Below are 13,869 nucleotides of genomic sequence, written 5' to 3'. Positions count from 1 at the left end.
CCACTCACAGACACGGCCAGGGCCACATTGACACACAAGGGGTGCTGCTGACTCCTCCTAGCAGCAAAAGGCAAAACTGCAAACAGTTGGCTTCCTCTGTTCAAATTACTTGAACATTTGGGTAGCACCTCTTATTGTTTGTATCCTGTGGTGGTGGTTTCTTTGTTGTGTCCAAATGTTGTATGGGCAGGTGACCTCAAGGCATTGAGTCTTGGTGTTATGTTTAATTTTTGTGATGTGTTGTTTAAATGTCATTGATGTATTATATGTTACACCAATGATTTTGTGTGTGTGTGTGTGTGTGTGTGGTAGGGGAGTGTTATTTACGGTGAGGTGTGGAATGTGACAGTTCTGCTGTCCAGTTTGTGAGAAGGGTCACAGTAGATTTGGCAGGGGCTATTTTGAGTCTGTTTGTGGTGAATCATTTGTGTAATGTGTTGAGGTAAGGTTGGAGGATGTGTGCGGCTGTGTTTGAGTTTTGGTGTGTACATGTAACTGTTATGTCGTCTGCATAGGGAGCTATGTGTATCAGTGTTGTGTGGGGTGTGGGTATGTCGTGCATGTATAGGTTAAAGAGTGTAGGGGACAAAAACAGATCCTTGGGAGATGCCATTTGTGAAGTTTCTGATGTTCGAAGGCTGACCGGCAAATGTTACATGTGCAGGTCTGCCTGCTAAGTAGTTTGCCAGCCATCTTTTTGTGTTATTGTGCATGTTTGTGTTGAATATTTTGCTTGTGAGGTCTCATGGGATGGCATCAAAAGCTTTGCTAATGTTTAGTGTGACTAGGAGTGTTCTCTGTGGTGGCCTAGCTGAATTCATGCCATCAAAAACTCTCTGTGTAAGGTCTGTAAGAAGAGTGTTTGTGGAGTGTAGTGGCCTAAAACCATGTTGTGATGGGGCTAGGGGTGTGTGAGGTGTAACTAATTGTAGTACCAGTTGTTCAGTGACTTTGAAGGGGGTGCAGAGGAGTGTGATGGTGCGGTGTGAGGAAGGTAACAAGGGGTCTATATTGGGTTTGGGGATAGTGATGATAAGGCCATGCTTCCAGATGTTGGGTATTATGTTGTGTGAGAATATAAGAGAGTAATGGGTGCAAGGATTGTATGGGTGAGGATGAAAGTAGGTATACAAGCTTGGGCGATTGTGTGTGCGTATGTGCCGACAGAGGACAGAGTGGCAAGAGTGAAAGATGTATTTTGGGCAAGTGTAGAAGCATGTATGGACAAGTGTGAGAGGAGTGAGAGAGTGTTTTTGATTGGAGACTTGAATGGCAATATTGGGAATGAACGAGTGGATGGAGTGGTTGGTCAGTGGGGTGTGCCAGCTGAAGTAGATGGAATGGTAGTGCTTTGGTGGACATCTGTGCCGGTAAGGGGTTGGCAATAGCCAACACCTTCTTTTGGCATAAGATGATCCACAGGTATACATGGAGGAGGATGGACGGTGAACTTGTCGAACGAAAGGCAATGATAGGTTATGTGTGTGTGGATGAGCGAATGACATAACAAGTGTTGGATGCAAGAATGTGGAGAGAGTGGGGTAATGGAATCTTGGACCATCACTTAATGATGGCCAAGTTAAAGCTGCAAAGAAAATGGGTGAAGAGACGAAGGGGAAGACAGGAGGAAACAGCTCCTGTGAGAAGAGTGAAGAGATTGCAAGATAGTGAGAAAATGGCAGAGTATAAGAGCATTGTGGAAGAAAACTTGGGAAGGTGTGAGTTAGAGCAGATGGAAGGGGTGGAAGATGTAAGATATTCACGGAAGAGATTGGTGCAGCATGTGAGGTGGTGTGTGGAGTGAGGAGGAGATGCAGGGGTGTGCAAGGGACAGCATGGTGAAATGATGAGGTGAAATGAGCTGTGGTACAAAAGAAGAAGGCTTATAGTGTATGGCTAGTGAGTAGAGGTAGGGGAGAAGATGAGAGAGAGAAGAGAGAGGTATATGTGAGCAGAAGAGAGGTGAAGAGATTGGTGAAGGAGAGTAAGAGGAGAGTGGATGAAGAGTTTGGGAGGAATCTGAGTGTAAAATGGAGGGAGAGTAAGAAATTGTTTTGGAAGGAGGCAAAGGAAGTAAGACAGTGTGAAAGGAGAATAGTAGGGGAGTGAAAGATGGGAGTAATAGATTGCTGGTGGAGAAGAGAGAGAAATTGAGGAGTTGAAAGGAACACTTTGAGGATTTGTTGAATGTAGAGAGTGAAGTCACTGTGAGTATAAGTGGCTGAGGAATGGTGGGAGAAGAAGAGATGAGAGGAGGGAGGTAGAGATCAGTAGGTCAGAAGCTTTGGAAACAATTAAGAAAATCAAGATGGGAAAGGCCCCAGGAATTGATGAAGTGTGTGGTGAAATGCTGAAGTATGGGGGTGAGATTGTTGTGGAGTGGATATGGAAGTTGTGTAGATTGGCATGGGAAGAGGGAAGGGTTCCAGAGGACTGGAAATCAGGTATAATTGTTCCTTTATACAAAGGAAAAGGGGAGAGAGAAATATGAGGTAATCATAGGGGTATTTGCCTTCTTAGTGTGACTGGAAAAATATATGGTAGAATACTCATTGACAGGGTTAGACATATAACAGAGGAGCTAGTTGGAGATGAACAAGGGGGATTTAGGAAGGGAAAAGGGTGTGTAGATCAGATATTTGTTCTAAGATGTTTAGTGGAGAAGTATCTGGAGATGGGAAAGAAAGTGTATGCTGCCTTCATGGACTTGGAGAAAGCTTATGACAGAATAGATAGACAAGGTATGTGGAAGGTACTGAGAGTATATGGAGTGGAGGGGAAATTGGTGAGTGCTGTGAAGAGTATGTACAAAGGAGCTAGGGCTATGGTGCGAGTGGATGGTGAGCTGAGTGAGTTCTTTGATCTACATGTGGGACTGAAACAGGGTTGTGTGATTTCTCCATGGCTGTTTCATATGTTCATGGATGGAGTTGTACAGGAGGTGCAAGGCAGGGCAGTGGATGTGGGGGTGGCTCTAATGAATGAGGGTGAGATGTGGAAGATTCCGGTGTTGCTGTTTGTTGATGATACAGTATTGTTGAGTGAAGATGAGTGGGAGTTGCAAGGTTTGGTGAATGAATTTGGGAGAGTGTGTAGGAAGAGGAATCTGAAGGTTAATGTAAACAAGAGTAAAGTTATGGTGTTTGAGAGGAATGAAGTCACAGAATGCACAGTGAGGTTGGATGGTGAGGATATGGAGAATGTGAGTGCATTCAAGTACTTGGGTAGTGTGATGAGTAAGGATGGAACTCTGGATGAAGTGCTCGAAGGGGTACAGCAGGGAAGGAAGGTTGTTGGTTCACTGAAAGCAGTGATGAGAAATAGGGAGGTGAGTATGGAAATTAAGAAGTCACTGCATGTTAGTTTTGTGATCTCTACCCTGACATATGGAAGCGAGGCATGGACCTTGCTAGAGGGGAACAAGTCAAGAATGAGAGCAATGGAAATGAGTTCCATGATAGGAGCATGTGGAGTGACATGGAGAGACAGGTTGACGAATGAAGAAGTGAAGGAATGTTGTGGGGTGGATGTGAATGTGGTTGAGAAAATTAGGAGAAATACACTGAGGTGGTTTGGACATGCAGAAAAAATTGAGAATGAAAGAATGACTAAGAGGGTGTATGTAGGTGAAGTGGAGGGAGGGGAAGACTGAGGATGAGGTGGAGGGATGGAGTTGAGAGGTATATGAGGGAGGGGGGAGTGAGTTGGAGGGAGGGCAGTCAAATGGTGGGTGATAGAGCAACTTGGAGGCATTTTATCTGTGGCCACCCTTTGCGAGATTAGGGCGTCGGGCTATAGATGGATAAACAGATACTGTAGTAGCTGTAGTTTGATAAGTTTGTGAGTGCTTGTATGCCTTGCGGTCCAAGGTGTTTAAGGTGTATGTTGCTTATGTTGTCTGGTCCACAGGCAGATGAGTGCTTAAGGTTGCTAATGATGTGCTTCGTCTGGTTGTAAGTGAACTTTGCGAAGTCTGGGTCTGTGAGGAACTGTCTCTTACATCAGATGATATGTCAGTCATCACGATGGGGGTTTAGATGGCTGACATGAGAAAAGTGATTGATGAGAGTGTTTGCTTGTTGTTTGTTTGAAGGTATGATGACTGTTGTTGTGATGGCAGTGTGTGATTGATTGTGTAGTGTTGCTGTTGGAGAGTGTGATGCTGTTTAGTGTTTTGTAGAGTTTGCTGGTGTTTGTTTTCTGGACAGGTGTTTGGAGATAATTATTCCAGTTTAGTGTTTGCTGTTCTGATATTTTATTGCTTATTTGAGTGCTGAGTTCGTGTATTTGTTGTACGGTGTCTTGTGTATGGGGTGTTGGGGAATATATTAGTGTGACCCATTGCCTGAAGTGTCCTTGAACTTCTGGTGTGAAGTTAGGGTTGTCTCTCTTTCTGTTGCCTAAAGGGATGTGTCTTTTGTCTGCATTTTGTATAATTGTATTGAAAGTGTGCACAGCAGTGTTGATGTTTGTGATGGAGTTACTGTTTAATGTTTCAAAGTGTTGTTCTGTTAAGTTGTGAAGCTCTCTGACAATTAGTGTATGTGTGTCTGTGGTCAGCTAGGGTGAGTCTGGTTTTGATAGTGATGATGATTAGGAGGTGGTCAGAGCCAAGGGTTTTGACCACTCTCCAGGATGTTGTGGGGGCGAAGTTTAGGGAGCAAAAGGTGATGTCAGGGGATGATGGTAGGAAGAGGGCTTGGTATGGGATATGGGTATGTTGATTGAGATTATTGAGTATGAAAAGATTATCTGTTTGGGATTGTATTACCAGCCATCTGTCTGTGTCAGGGTTGTTGACATGCCAGGCTGATGCCTTGGCACTGAAAACACCACAGTATGATGTTGGGTATGTTAGTAATGTGGTATATTTGTGGAGAGTAATTGTGTGGTACTGTGGGGGACAATTGGGGGGGAATGTATGTGTTGGCAATTGTTATATGTGATTTGTAACCAGTGCATATTTTAATTGATTGCATTTCTGTTGTGGTGTCATGTGGGGGGAGAAGTGACCTTGTGTGTGCACTGGTATCTGAAAAGTTGATGGATTTGTGTACCGGGGTGATGAGTCCACCCCCACCGCTGTCGGCCCTATCTTGTCTAATGGTGGTGAAATTATGAAATGTAGGTATTTTTTGTGTTCTGTGTAGTTTTGTTTCTTGTAAGATGGCAGTGTGTATGTTTTGTTTTGATGAATAGTGTGAGTTCTTGTTTTTTGTTTTTTATGCCATCTATGTTTAATTGAAGGATGTTTATGTTGTGTGTGTGATGTGTGTTTGGTGCTGCAGCACAGAGGGGAGGTGGTGGTGTGGGTGGAGAGGAAGGGATAGGAGAAAGTTGTGATGGAGGTAAGGGTTGGGTTGGATTAGGTTGGGGTGGCATGGGAGGGGTTGGGGGATTGGATGGTATGGGAAAGATTGGTGGGTTAGGCTGAGGAGGTGTGGAAGAAGTAGGAGTAGGGTTGGTGGGGGGGGGGGTTAGTGGGTGGGAGGAAGGAGCATAAAGAGCAGGTCCAGGTGTTTGTGTAATGTTTTCTAGATGCAAATGTTGTGCAGGTGTAATGGGTCCAGTTCTTGCAGGAATTGCACTGAACTGAACCCTTTGTTTGTCGGCTCGAAGTGATAGCTTTTGAGCATGTTGGACATATGAATTTGTTGGTGGGTCCTGGATTGGTCTCAGTGTCCCTGGCTAGAAGAAATTGTCGAGAAATGACAACCTGGGAATCATTTGTCAGTGTAGAGAAAACAGTGTTGTTGTGTGTGTGTTGAGGTGTGGTACTTGCACAGGAGACCTAAGACACTCCCAGGTTCTCAGGCCCTGTGAGGGGCCAGGGGGGGGTTGCATTGGTTTGGCCCCCATGCTGTCCTCCTCTTCTGCTTTGACAGCCTCTGGGGGTAGACCCATGGTGAAGATGCCACTGCTCCAGGTCCACTTGTATAGCAATATGTTGTAGTTAAATTTAAATTGCTAAAACCTCAACGAAGAATAGATATAAACTTTAGTGATATAATGCAATTCAGGGCTGTTCAAAATGAAATTTAGGAAGCCCTGGCAGATTTTACCAAATCACAGTGTTACTCAAGAACAACAGAATGATAAAAAATGGAAAAAAAAAAAAGAAGTTTAAGTTATTGATATTCATATTTACAAACTAGGTAAATGTCATTCTCACATCATCTAGTAAGTTTTTCACAGGTTTTAATTATTATAGGAAACAACCCAAAATCTGAAGTACAAAGCATCCTAGAAATTTCCAAGTGCTGCCACAAGTACTGAATCTCTCACATACACTGCACCTATCAGCACTGCTTTGTTTAACTTCATGTGGCAAATTACACTTGTTTAATTCAAGTACAGCATCAGATGATCAAACACATCACACTAAATTTCTTGCTTGTGTGTGTAATTATATTTAAATGAAGTTTGCTTATTGTTTAAAGTTTGGTGTACTGATATGGCACTAAAAGAATGCAGTGTGAATAATATTGACACTCCTGAATTTATTTTTGTAGATTTTTGGATTGTATTAGCTGTGTATGCAATGCAGTTCCATCACTTCTCTGTCACATTGTTGTGTTTTACTGGTATTTCAGTTGTAAACTGTGTTATTATTAAAGGTAAGTATAACTACAGATTTTACTATATCAGTCATCCTTAATCTCATCATCCTAACTCAGTTTCTTACTCATGTCTTACAAATGAGGTGGATAGGATCTTCAAACAGGATGGGACAAACATCAGAGTAGGAAAAAGGTTATAAAAACCCACACTGGCAGACGAAAAAAGATGTATTCCAAACAGTTTCGGCAACAGCTGTCGCCCTCTTCAGTGGATCTACAGACCACTCTTGGTCTGTAGATCCACTGAAGAGGGCGACAGCTGTCGCCGAAACTGTTTGGAATACATCTTTTTTCGTCTGCCAGTGTGGGTTTTTATATCCTATTTTATGGTCACGATAGTGTGACTCTTCAGCCGTTAGGAAAAAGGTATCATTTGTCTGCCTAGTGAAACTGGCTATATATACTGTACTGTATGTGCTGTAGTGAATCAGTTATGTTTCTTTTGTCGTACAGTACAATACTTCCGATGTTGATATATTCTCGGGTGCCTCATTCATTCTCTATGCAGCATCATTTGTAATCAAATAATGCATTGCTATGCTGTTGTCATCCACAATCATCCTTTTTCAGAGTGATCATTCCATTTGTCCTCTGTATCATTCATTTGTGAGTGTCACTTAATTTTCATTATTAATATACAGTATTCACGTTTTTCAAAGTTACAAGTCCAGCAGTTTCAGTTTTTTATTCCATATAAATAAAAATCTTGTCACTTATTTGTACAGTCAAGGACAAAAGTTTATTGAATACAGTATATCGCCTCTTCCCATTTTTCTCTGTTGGCTATTATTCCTAAGCTGAGAGAGGACTCTTATGTTTCTCTACTCACAGATGGTTCACTTTGATGTGATTCTTTAGGGAGAGGAGTCACAGACATACCCTAAGTGTGAAGCACAGTAGTCAGTGGAATACATTAGTAGGTGGACTTTTGTTTCTGACTGTACACTTAACCTGACAGATGAGTAAAGATTCTTGAGTTGCTAGTATCTTTTATTCCTTTTCTCAATTTATGTTCCAGATGATGTTACAGAAAACTAGCCCCACTAAGAAATCCCCTCCTGCCACATCGCCAGTCAATGCCCATTCTATGAACACAACGATGGGACGCGAGACAATCTTCAGGTCCCCGTCGAAGTACCCCAACACCACTTACAACAACAACACACGGACCTCACACCCACTCTTTGCCACATACTCTCAGCATGCCACCATATCCTCAGCTGCTTACAGAGAGCTCAGACAGGGAGTTAAATAACAGAGGGAGGACTTGGTTCAAGAATATAAACAAACACCTCAAGAAAAATAACTAGCACCTGTTTTGAAGTTGGCACTTGAGCATTGTAAAAAGTGGTGCATAGTGTAGTATATGAGTTGAGATATTAAGTTCAAGGGAAGAGGAAGGATTGGGTTCAAGATTTCTCTCAAGACCACCTGTTTTGGAGTTGGTACCCAGGTAATGCGAGGAATAGTGCAAGATTCAAATTTATGCATGGATGTTAAATGTGAGATTGAGATGTGAGAGAGGAATCACTGATGGCACTTATTCCCTTCAGCCAGAGGAATACACTTCTGGAAATGAAAAGATAAGCAACAAATTCCTGTAACCCCTTTTTTGTATGAGAAAACTCTCAGAATCTGGGAAGAAGAAGTCTCTTTCGTAGCAGTACATAAAGAAAATTATTGGTTCTTAGGGGTTAAGGTTTAAGAAAGCAAGGTAATATTCTGTACTCAAGTGAAAGTATCAACTCCTTAGTGTGAGAGGTTTCTAGCTGCATACAATCATCTGGCTGTGCCCAGAACAAAATAAAAACTGCCATCATACTGGAGAGACTAATAGAGATCATTTTTGTTCCATTCAGTATAGCTTACCAGTAGCAAGAGTCAAAGAAAATCTTTGTACTGAAGGGGTTAAAGAAGGGATAGTATGGAAAGCACAGGAGCCAGCTTGTGTGCATTCCCATCCTTTATTTTTTTTAATATATTTTTTTTTAATTATTTTTTTTTTTTTAAGGAATTTACTATTGTTGTAGCCCAACTGAAAGGAGCTGGCAGTATATGGATGTACACCGTCCGTGAAAAACCTTGATCCCATCACCTCTCTGAGACCTGTGAAAAATACATTTAAGGTTGGCTTAAATCCAGCCATCTCCCGAGGTAATCTGGCTTTTAATGTACATCTGGCAACAACTTGGACACTCCCAGACTCACTGATACGCTAATCTTGCCAGTGCTAACCCGAGCTCTCGTCAGAGGAGGATGTATGGTGTTGATGCTCTTGCTGCATAAATTCTCACCTTCTTCCCTACGTCTTCTTAGCGTTATATTTTCACCTGACATATTCCAAGATGCCTGGAAAGTACTTGAGTGATGTAGAAATGTAAAAAATGTTAACTCTGATAGGCGAAAATGTCACTTTAAAGTGACGGTTTTGCCCTTCAGAGTTATGTCATGTTGAAGTTTTCTAGCTAAATATGGGAGAGTATCAAGGTTTTATTTTCACCTGACATATTCTAAGATGCCTGGAAAGTACTTGAGTGATGTAGAAAAGTAAAAAATATTAACTCTGATAGGTGAAAACACCACTTTAAAGTGACATTTTTGCCAATCAGAGTTATGTCATGTTGAATTTTTCTAGATAAATATGGGAGAGTATCAAGGATTTTTGCGGTGGCTTTATATCATGATGTTATGTTATGAGTAAAAGTAATATTTGAGAGAAGTTATTGGGTTGAGAAAATGTAATGCATGTGTTAAAGTGAGAGACATTAAATATATATATAATATAATATATATATATATATATGGTAGGATACTTATAGACAGAGTTAGAGAAAGAACAGAGAAATTAGTTGAAGAAGAACAGGGGGGCTTTAGGAAGGGAAGAGGTTGTGTAGATCAGATTTTCATTCTTAGATCTTTAGTGGAAAAGTTTCTAGAGAAGGGAAAGAAGTTGTATGCGGCTTTCATGGATTTGGAGAAAGCATATGACAGGGTGGATAGACAAGGATTGTGGAAAGTGTTAAGAATATATGGAGTAGATGGGAAGTTGTTGAATGCTGTGAAGAGTATGTACGATGGTGCGAAGGCTGCAGTGCGTGTGGATGGTGAACTAAGTGAATTTTTCTCTTTGAAAGTTGGTTTGAAACAGGGATGTGTCATGTCTCCATGGTTGTTCAATCTGTACATGGATGGGGTAATAAAAGAGGTACAAGGTAGGGTAGTGGATGTTGGAGTGGCCCTGGTGAGAGAGGATAGTGTTTGGAAACTCCCTGTACTGTTGTTTGCAGATGATACTGTGTTGTTGAGTGAAGACGAAGGGGAGCTGCAAGGCTTGGTGGATGAGTTTGAGAGAGTGTGTAAGAAATGGAACCTAAAGGTGAATGTAGGGAAGAGTAAAGTGATGGTCTTTGGGAGAGGTGAAGTTAGTGAATGTACAGCGAGGTTGGATGGTGAGGAATTGGAAAATGTGAGTACATTTAAGTATTTGGGTAGTGTGATGAGTAAGGATGGAGGTTTGGAGGGTGAAGTGCTTGAAAGGGTACAGCAGGGAAGAAAGGTTGTTGGTTCTTTGAAAGCAGTGATAAGAAACAGGGAAGTGAGCATGGAAGTGAAAAAGTTACTACATGACAGTATTGTGATACCAACTCTAACGTACGGAAGTGAAGCTTGGACATTGTTGGACAAGTCAAGAGTGAGAGCAGTGGAAATGAGTTATTTAAGAGGAGCCTGTGGAGTCACGTGGAGAGACAGGCTGACGAATGAGGATATAAAGGAGCGTTGTGGTGTGGATGTGGATGTGATAGGAAGCGTTATGAGGAACACACTGAGGTGGTTTGGCCATGTGGAGAGGATGGAGGGTGAAAGACTGACAAAAAGAGTGTATGTGAGTGAGGTGGAGGGGGGAAGAGGGAGGGGGAGGCCGAGGATGAGATGGAGGGATGGGGTGGAGAGGTATATGAGAGAGGGGGGTGTGAGTTGGGAGCAGGGCAGTGAAATGGCGGCGGACAGGGCGACTTGGAGGCGATTTGTTTGTGGCCACCCCAAACGGGATTGAGGCATCTGGCAATAGATAGATAGATATATATATATATATATATATATATATATATATATATATATATATATATGTGGTAGGTGGGGGCGCTCACCATCCACTCACTCGATGTAGTGCTGCTCTCGGGTGTCTGCCCTTTCCTCTCCATCCTTCTTTCCTCCCATTCTCTTCTGTCTTTCTTTCTTTCATTCTTTCCTTGTCCTTCTGCCTACAGGTGACTTTACACTCCCTCTTCTGTCTTTCTTTCCTTCATTCTTTCCACTTCCTTCAGCCTGTGGGGGACTCTACACTGAGTGACAAGCCAAGTAGTTTCCTGTGCACCAGGAAACCGTTTACTACGCTGGGTGGAACCATATAACCTGGCACCTGGTGGTTTAGTGGGTAATTATTGCGCTCCAGTCGGATTGAGCCAGTGAAGGTTTATATCTAAGGGGTGGTTGGGGTTGATTGCTCATGTAATGCCACTCAGGGATGAGTGAGGCTGGTCACTCTCATCTTAAATGTCGGGACCAACTGCCCAGCCCCGGGCTCCTATGCTCCTCATGGGGCAACGTAGGATTGGATGATGGATGGATGGAGCCTCTGTCATACAGTGGTAAAGTGTGCGTTTTCGTACACTGAAGAACGAGGGTTCGCGCCCCGCCGGGGTAATAAACTTTGGGAACGTTCTTCTGGCCACATACTGCTTGGCGGACATCAGGGGTGCTGTGGTTGAACCAGTGTCGCATACTGTAAAGTATGCTTGCACCCAGTCGCCTTGCTCGGACCGATTACACTTGGTTCACAGACTACACACACATCCAAAGCCACTACAACAATACAATTACACTTACAAGCACTTCTCACCCGACATACAATCTCTACCAGACAGTCTAAGCCACTTGGTAGAGATATATTGGCTGTATCGTCCCCACTTCGGTAGGGATAGGCCGGTCCTGCAGTGGACACTCAAACGGCTGATGAGTTGAGATGAGATACATATATATATATATATATATATATATATATATATATATATATATGAGCCTCTGTGGTACAGTGATAGAGTGTGCGTTTCGTACACGGGTGGGCCAGGTTTTGTGCCCCGCCAGGGTAATAAACTTTAGGAGTGTTCACCCGGCCACGTACTGCCTTGGCGGACACAAGGGGTGCTGTGGTTGAACCAGTGTTGCATACTATAAAGTATGTTTGCACCCAATCGCCTTGCACGGCCCGATTACACTTGGTTCACAGACTACACACACATCCAAAGCCACTCCAACATTACAATTACACGTACAAGCACTTCTCACCCTACATACAATCTCTACCAGACAGTCTAAACCACTTGGTAGAGATACATTGGCTGTATCGTCCCGACTTACGTCGGGATAGGACGGTCCTGCAGTGAGTACTCAAATGGCTGATGATGATGATGGTGATATATATACAGTATATACTGTATATATGGAGCCTCTGTGGTACAGTGGTAAAGTGTGTGTTTTCATACACTTAAGAATGAGGGTTTGCGCCCCACCAGGGTAATAAACTTTGAGAGCGTTCTGGCCACGTACTGCTTGGCAGACATAAGGGATGCTGTGGTTGAACCGGTGTTGCATATTATAAAGTATGCTTGCACCCATTCGGCTTGCACAGGTCGATTACACTGGGTTCACAGACTATACACACATCCAAAGCCACTCCAACATTACAGTTACACTTACAAGCACTTCTCACCCTACATACAATCTCTACCAGACAGCTAGAGCCACTTGGTAGAGATACATTGGCTGTACTGTCCCCACTTCGGTTGGGATAGGCCGGTCCTGCGGTGGACACTCAAAAGGCTGATGAGATGAGATGAGATATACATATATACATCTATCTATCTATCTATCTTCCAATCCTACATTGCCCCATGAGGAGCTAGGAGCCCAGGGCTAGGCAGTTGGTCCCGACATTTAAGAGGAGAGTGACCAGCCTCACTCATCTCTGAGTGGCATTACATGAGCAGTCAACCCCAACCATCCCTTAGATATAAACCTTCACCGACTCAATTGGATTGGAGAGCAATAATTACCCACTAAACCACCAGGCGCCAAAATTTGGTTATGTGGTTACCACCCAGCATAGTAAATGGTTTCCTGGTGTACAGGAAACCAGTTGGCTTGTCACTCAGTGTAGAGTCACCCACAGGCAGAAGGAAGAGAAAAGAATGAAGGAAAGAAAGACAGAAGAGGGAGTGTAAAGTTGCTCATAGGCAGAAGGACAAGGAAAGAATGAACGAAAGGAAGACAGAGGAAGATGGAAGGAAAGAGGGATGGAGGAGAGGAAAGGGCAGACACCCGAGAGCAGCACTACACCGAGTGAGTGGATGGTGAGCGCCCCCACCTACCACAAATTCATACATATATATATATATATATATATATACTGTACATATATACTCGTATTGGAAGGGATGCAGCTGATAATTTATGTTACATTTGTGCAGAAATGTAATTTTTCAAATAACTGCATACCAGCGTAATTTTTAGAAACACATAGCCTACCAGTAATTGATGCAGGTATGTAGTATCATAATGTACTTCGGGGTGTATGTAACGAATCATTCCATGTATCAAGATGTGTTGTATTCATTCAGTAATGCATAATCTTCACAATTTTGCCAATGTACAGTACCCTCGCGTCCAACATGCGTTTGTCCAGCACGATTCGCGTCCAGCACGGAGAGCAAAAAATTAGTACGATTTAATATGATTTAAGGACTGTAAAATGGGTGCGTAAGCATAAAATGGACGGAGCTCCGAGAAGTTCGAAATCCGCAGAGTTCGCCTCTAGCACAATCACCTCTGGTCCAACACGGTCATACTGGACGTTCCTGTGATCCTGAGAACCAATCAAAACTTCCGATCAAGTAGCCTCCCTCGCCCGCTATCATGAGGTGATCGTGATGTCGCCCAGTTAAAAATGCTTCTGCTCTCACGTGATGTTTTGTTTAAATTTCTCCCGCCACAGCGCCACTCAGTCGCATAATTCTCATTGGATGGTGCTTTTTTCTTGCGCATTTTCTGCCCTTGCTACTGCATTTTACTCGGCTCATGATGCCTAGGAAGCCTTCTGAGAACTCCAAGAAGTGGCGGCACCTCCCTCAGGCCACTAAGCTAGAATTCATCGAGAGGAAGAAGAAAGGGGAGAGGAATTTCGAAGGATTTA

At 43.0% G+C, this 13,869-nt stretch overlaps 1 protein-coding gene across 1 annotated transcript in view; it reads left to right on the top strand.

The window, feature by feature from the left end:
- LOC145395054 (extracellular signal-regulated kinase 2-like) overlaps window positions 1–7,875 on the top strand; it is a 277,915-nt gene extending 270,040 nt beyond the window's left edge. Inside the window, exon 9 of the mRNA XM_080268806.1 lies at window positions 7,639–7,875. Within this exon, the coding sequence (XP_080124932.1) occupies window positions 7,639–7,875 (237 nt within the window). The remainder of the gene's footprint in view (window positions 1–7,638) is intronic.
- The last annotated feature ends 5,994 nt before the right edge of the window (window positions 7,876–13,869 follow it).

Source organism: Coenobita brevimanus, chromosome 29 (genome assembly GCF_032717465.1).
Source record: "Coenobita brevimanus isolate Jiangsu-jjx chromosome 29, ASM3271746v2, whole genome shotgun sequence".
Classification (NCBI taxonomy): Eukaryota; Metazoa; Arthropoda; class Malacostraca; order Decapoda; family Coenobitidae; genus Coenobita; species Coenobita brevimanus.
The sequence above is the reverse complement of the archived record's forward strand: the minus strand, read 5'-3'. Positions and strand labels throughout refer to the sequence as shown.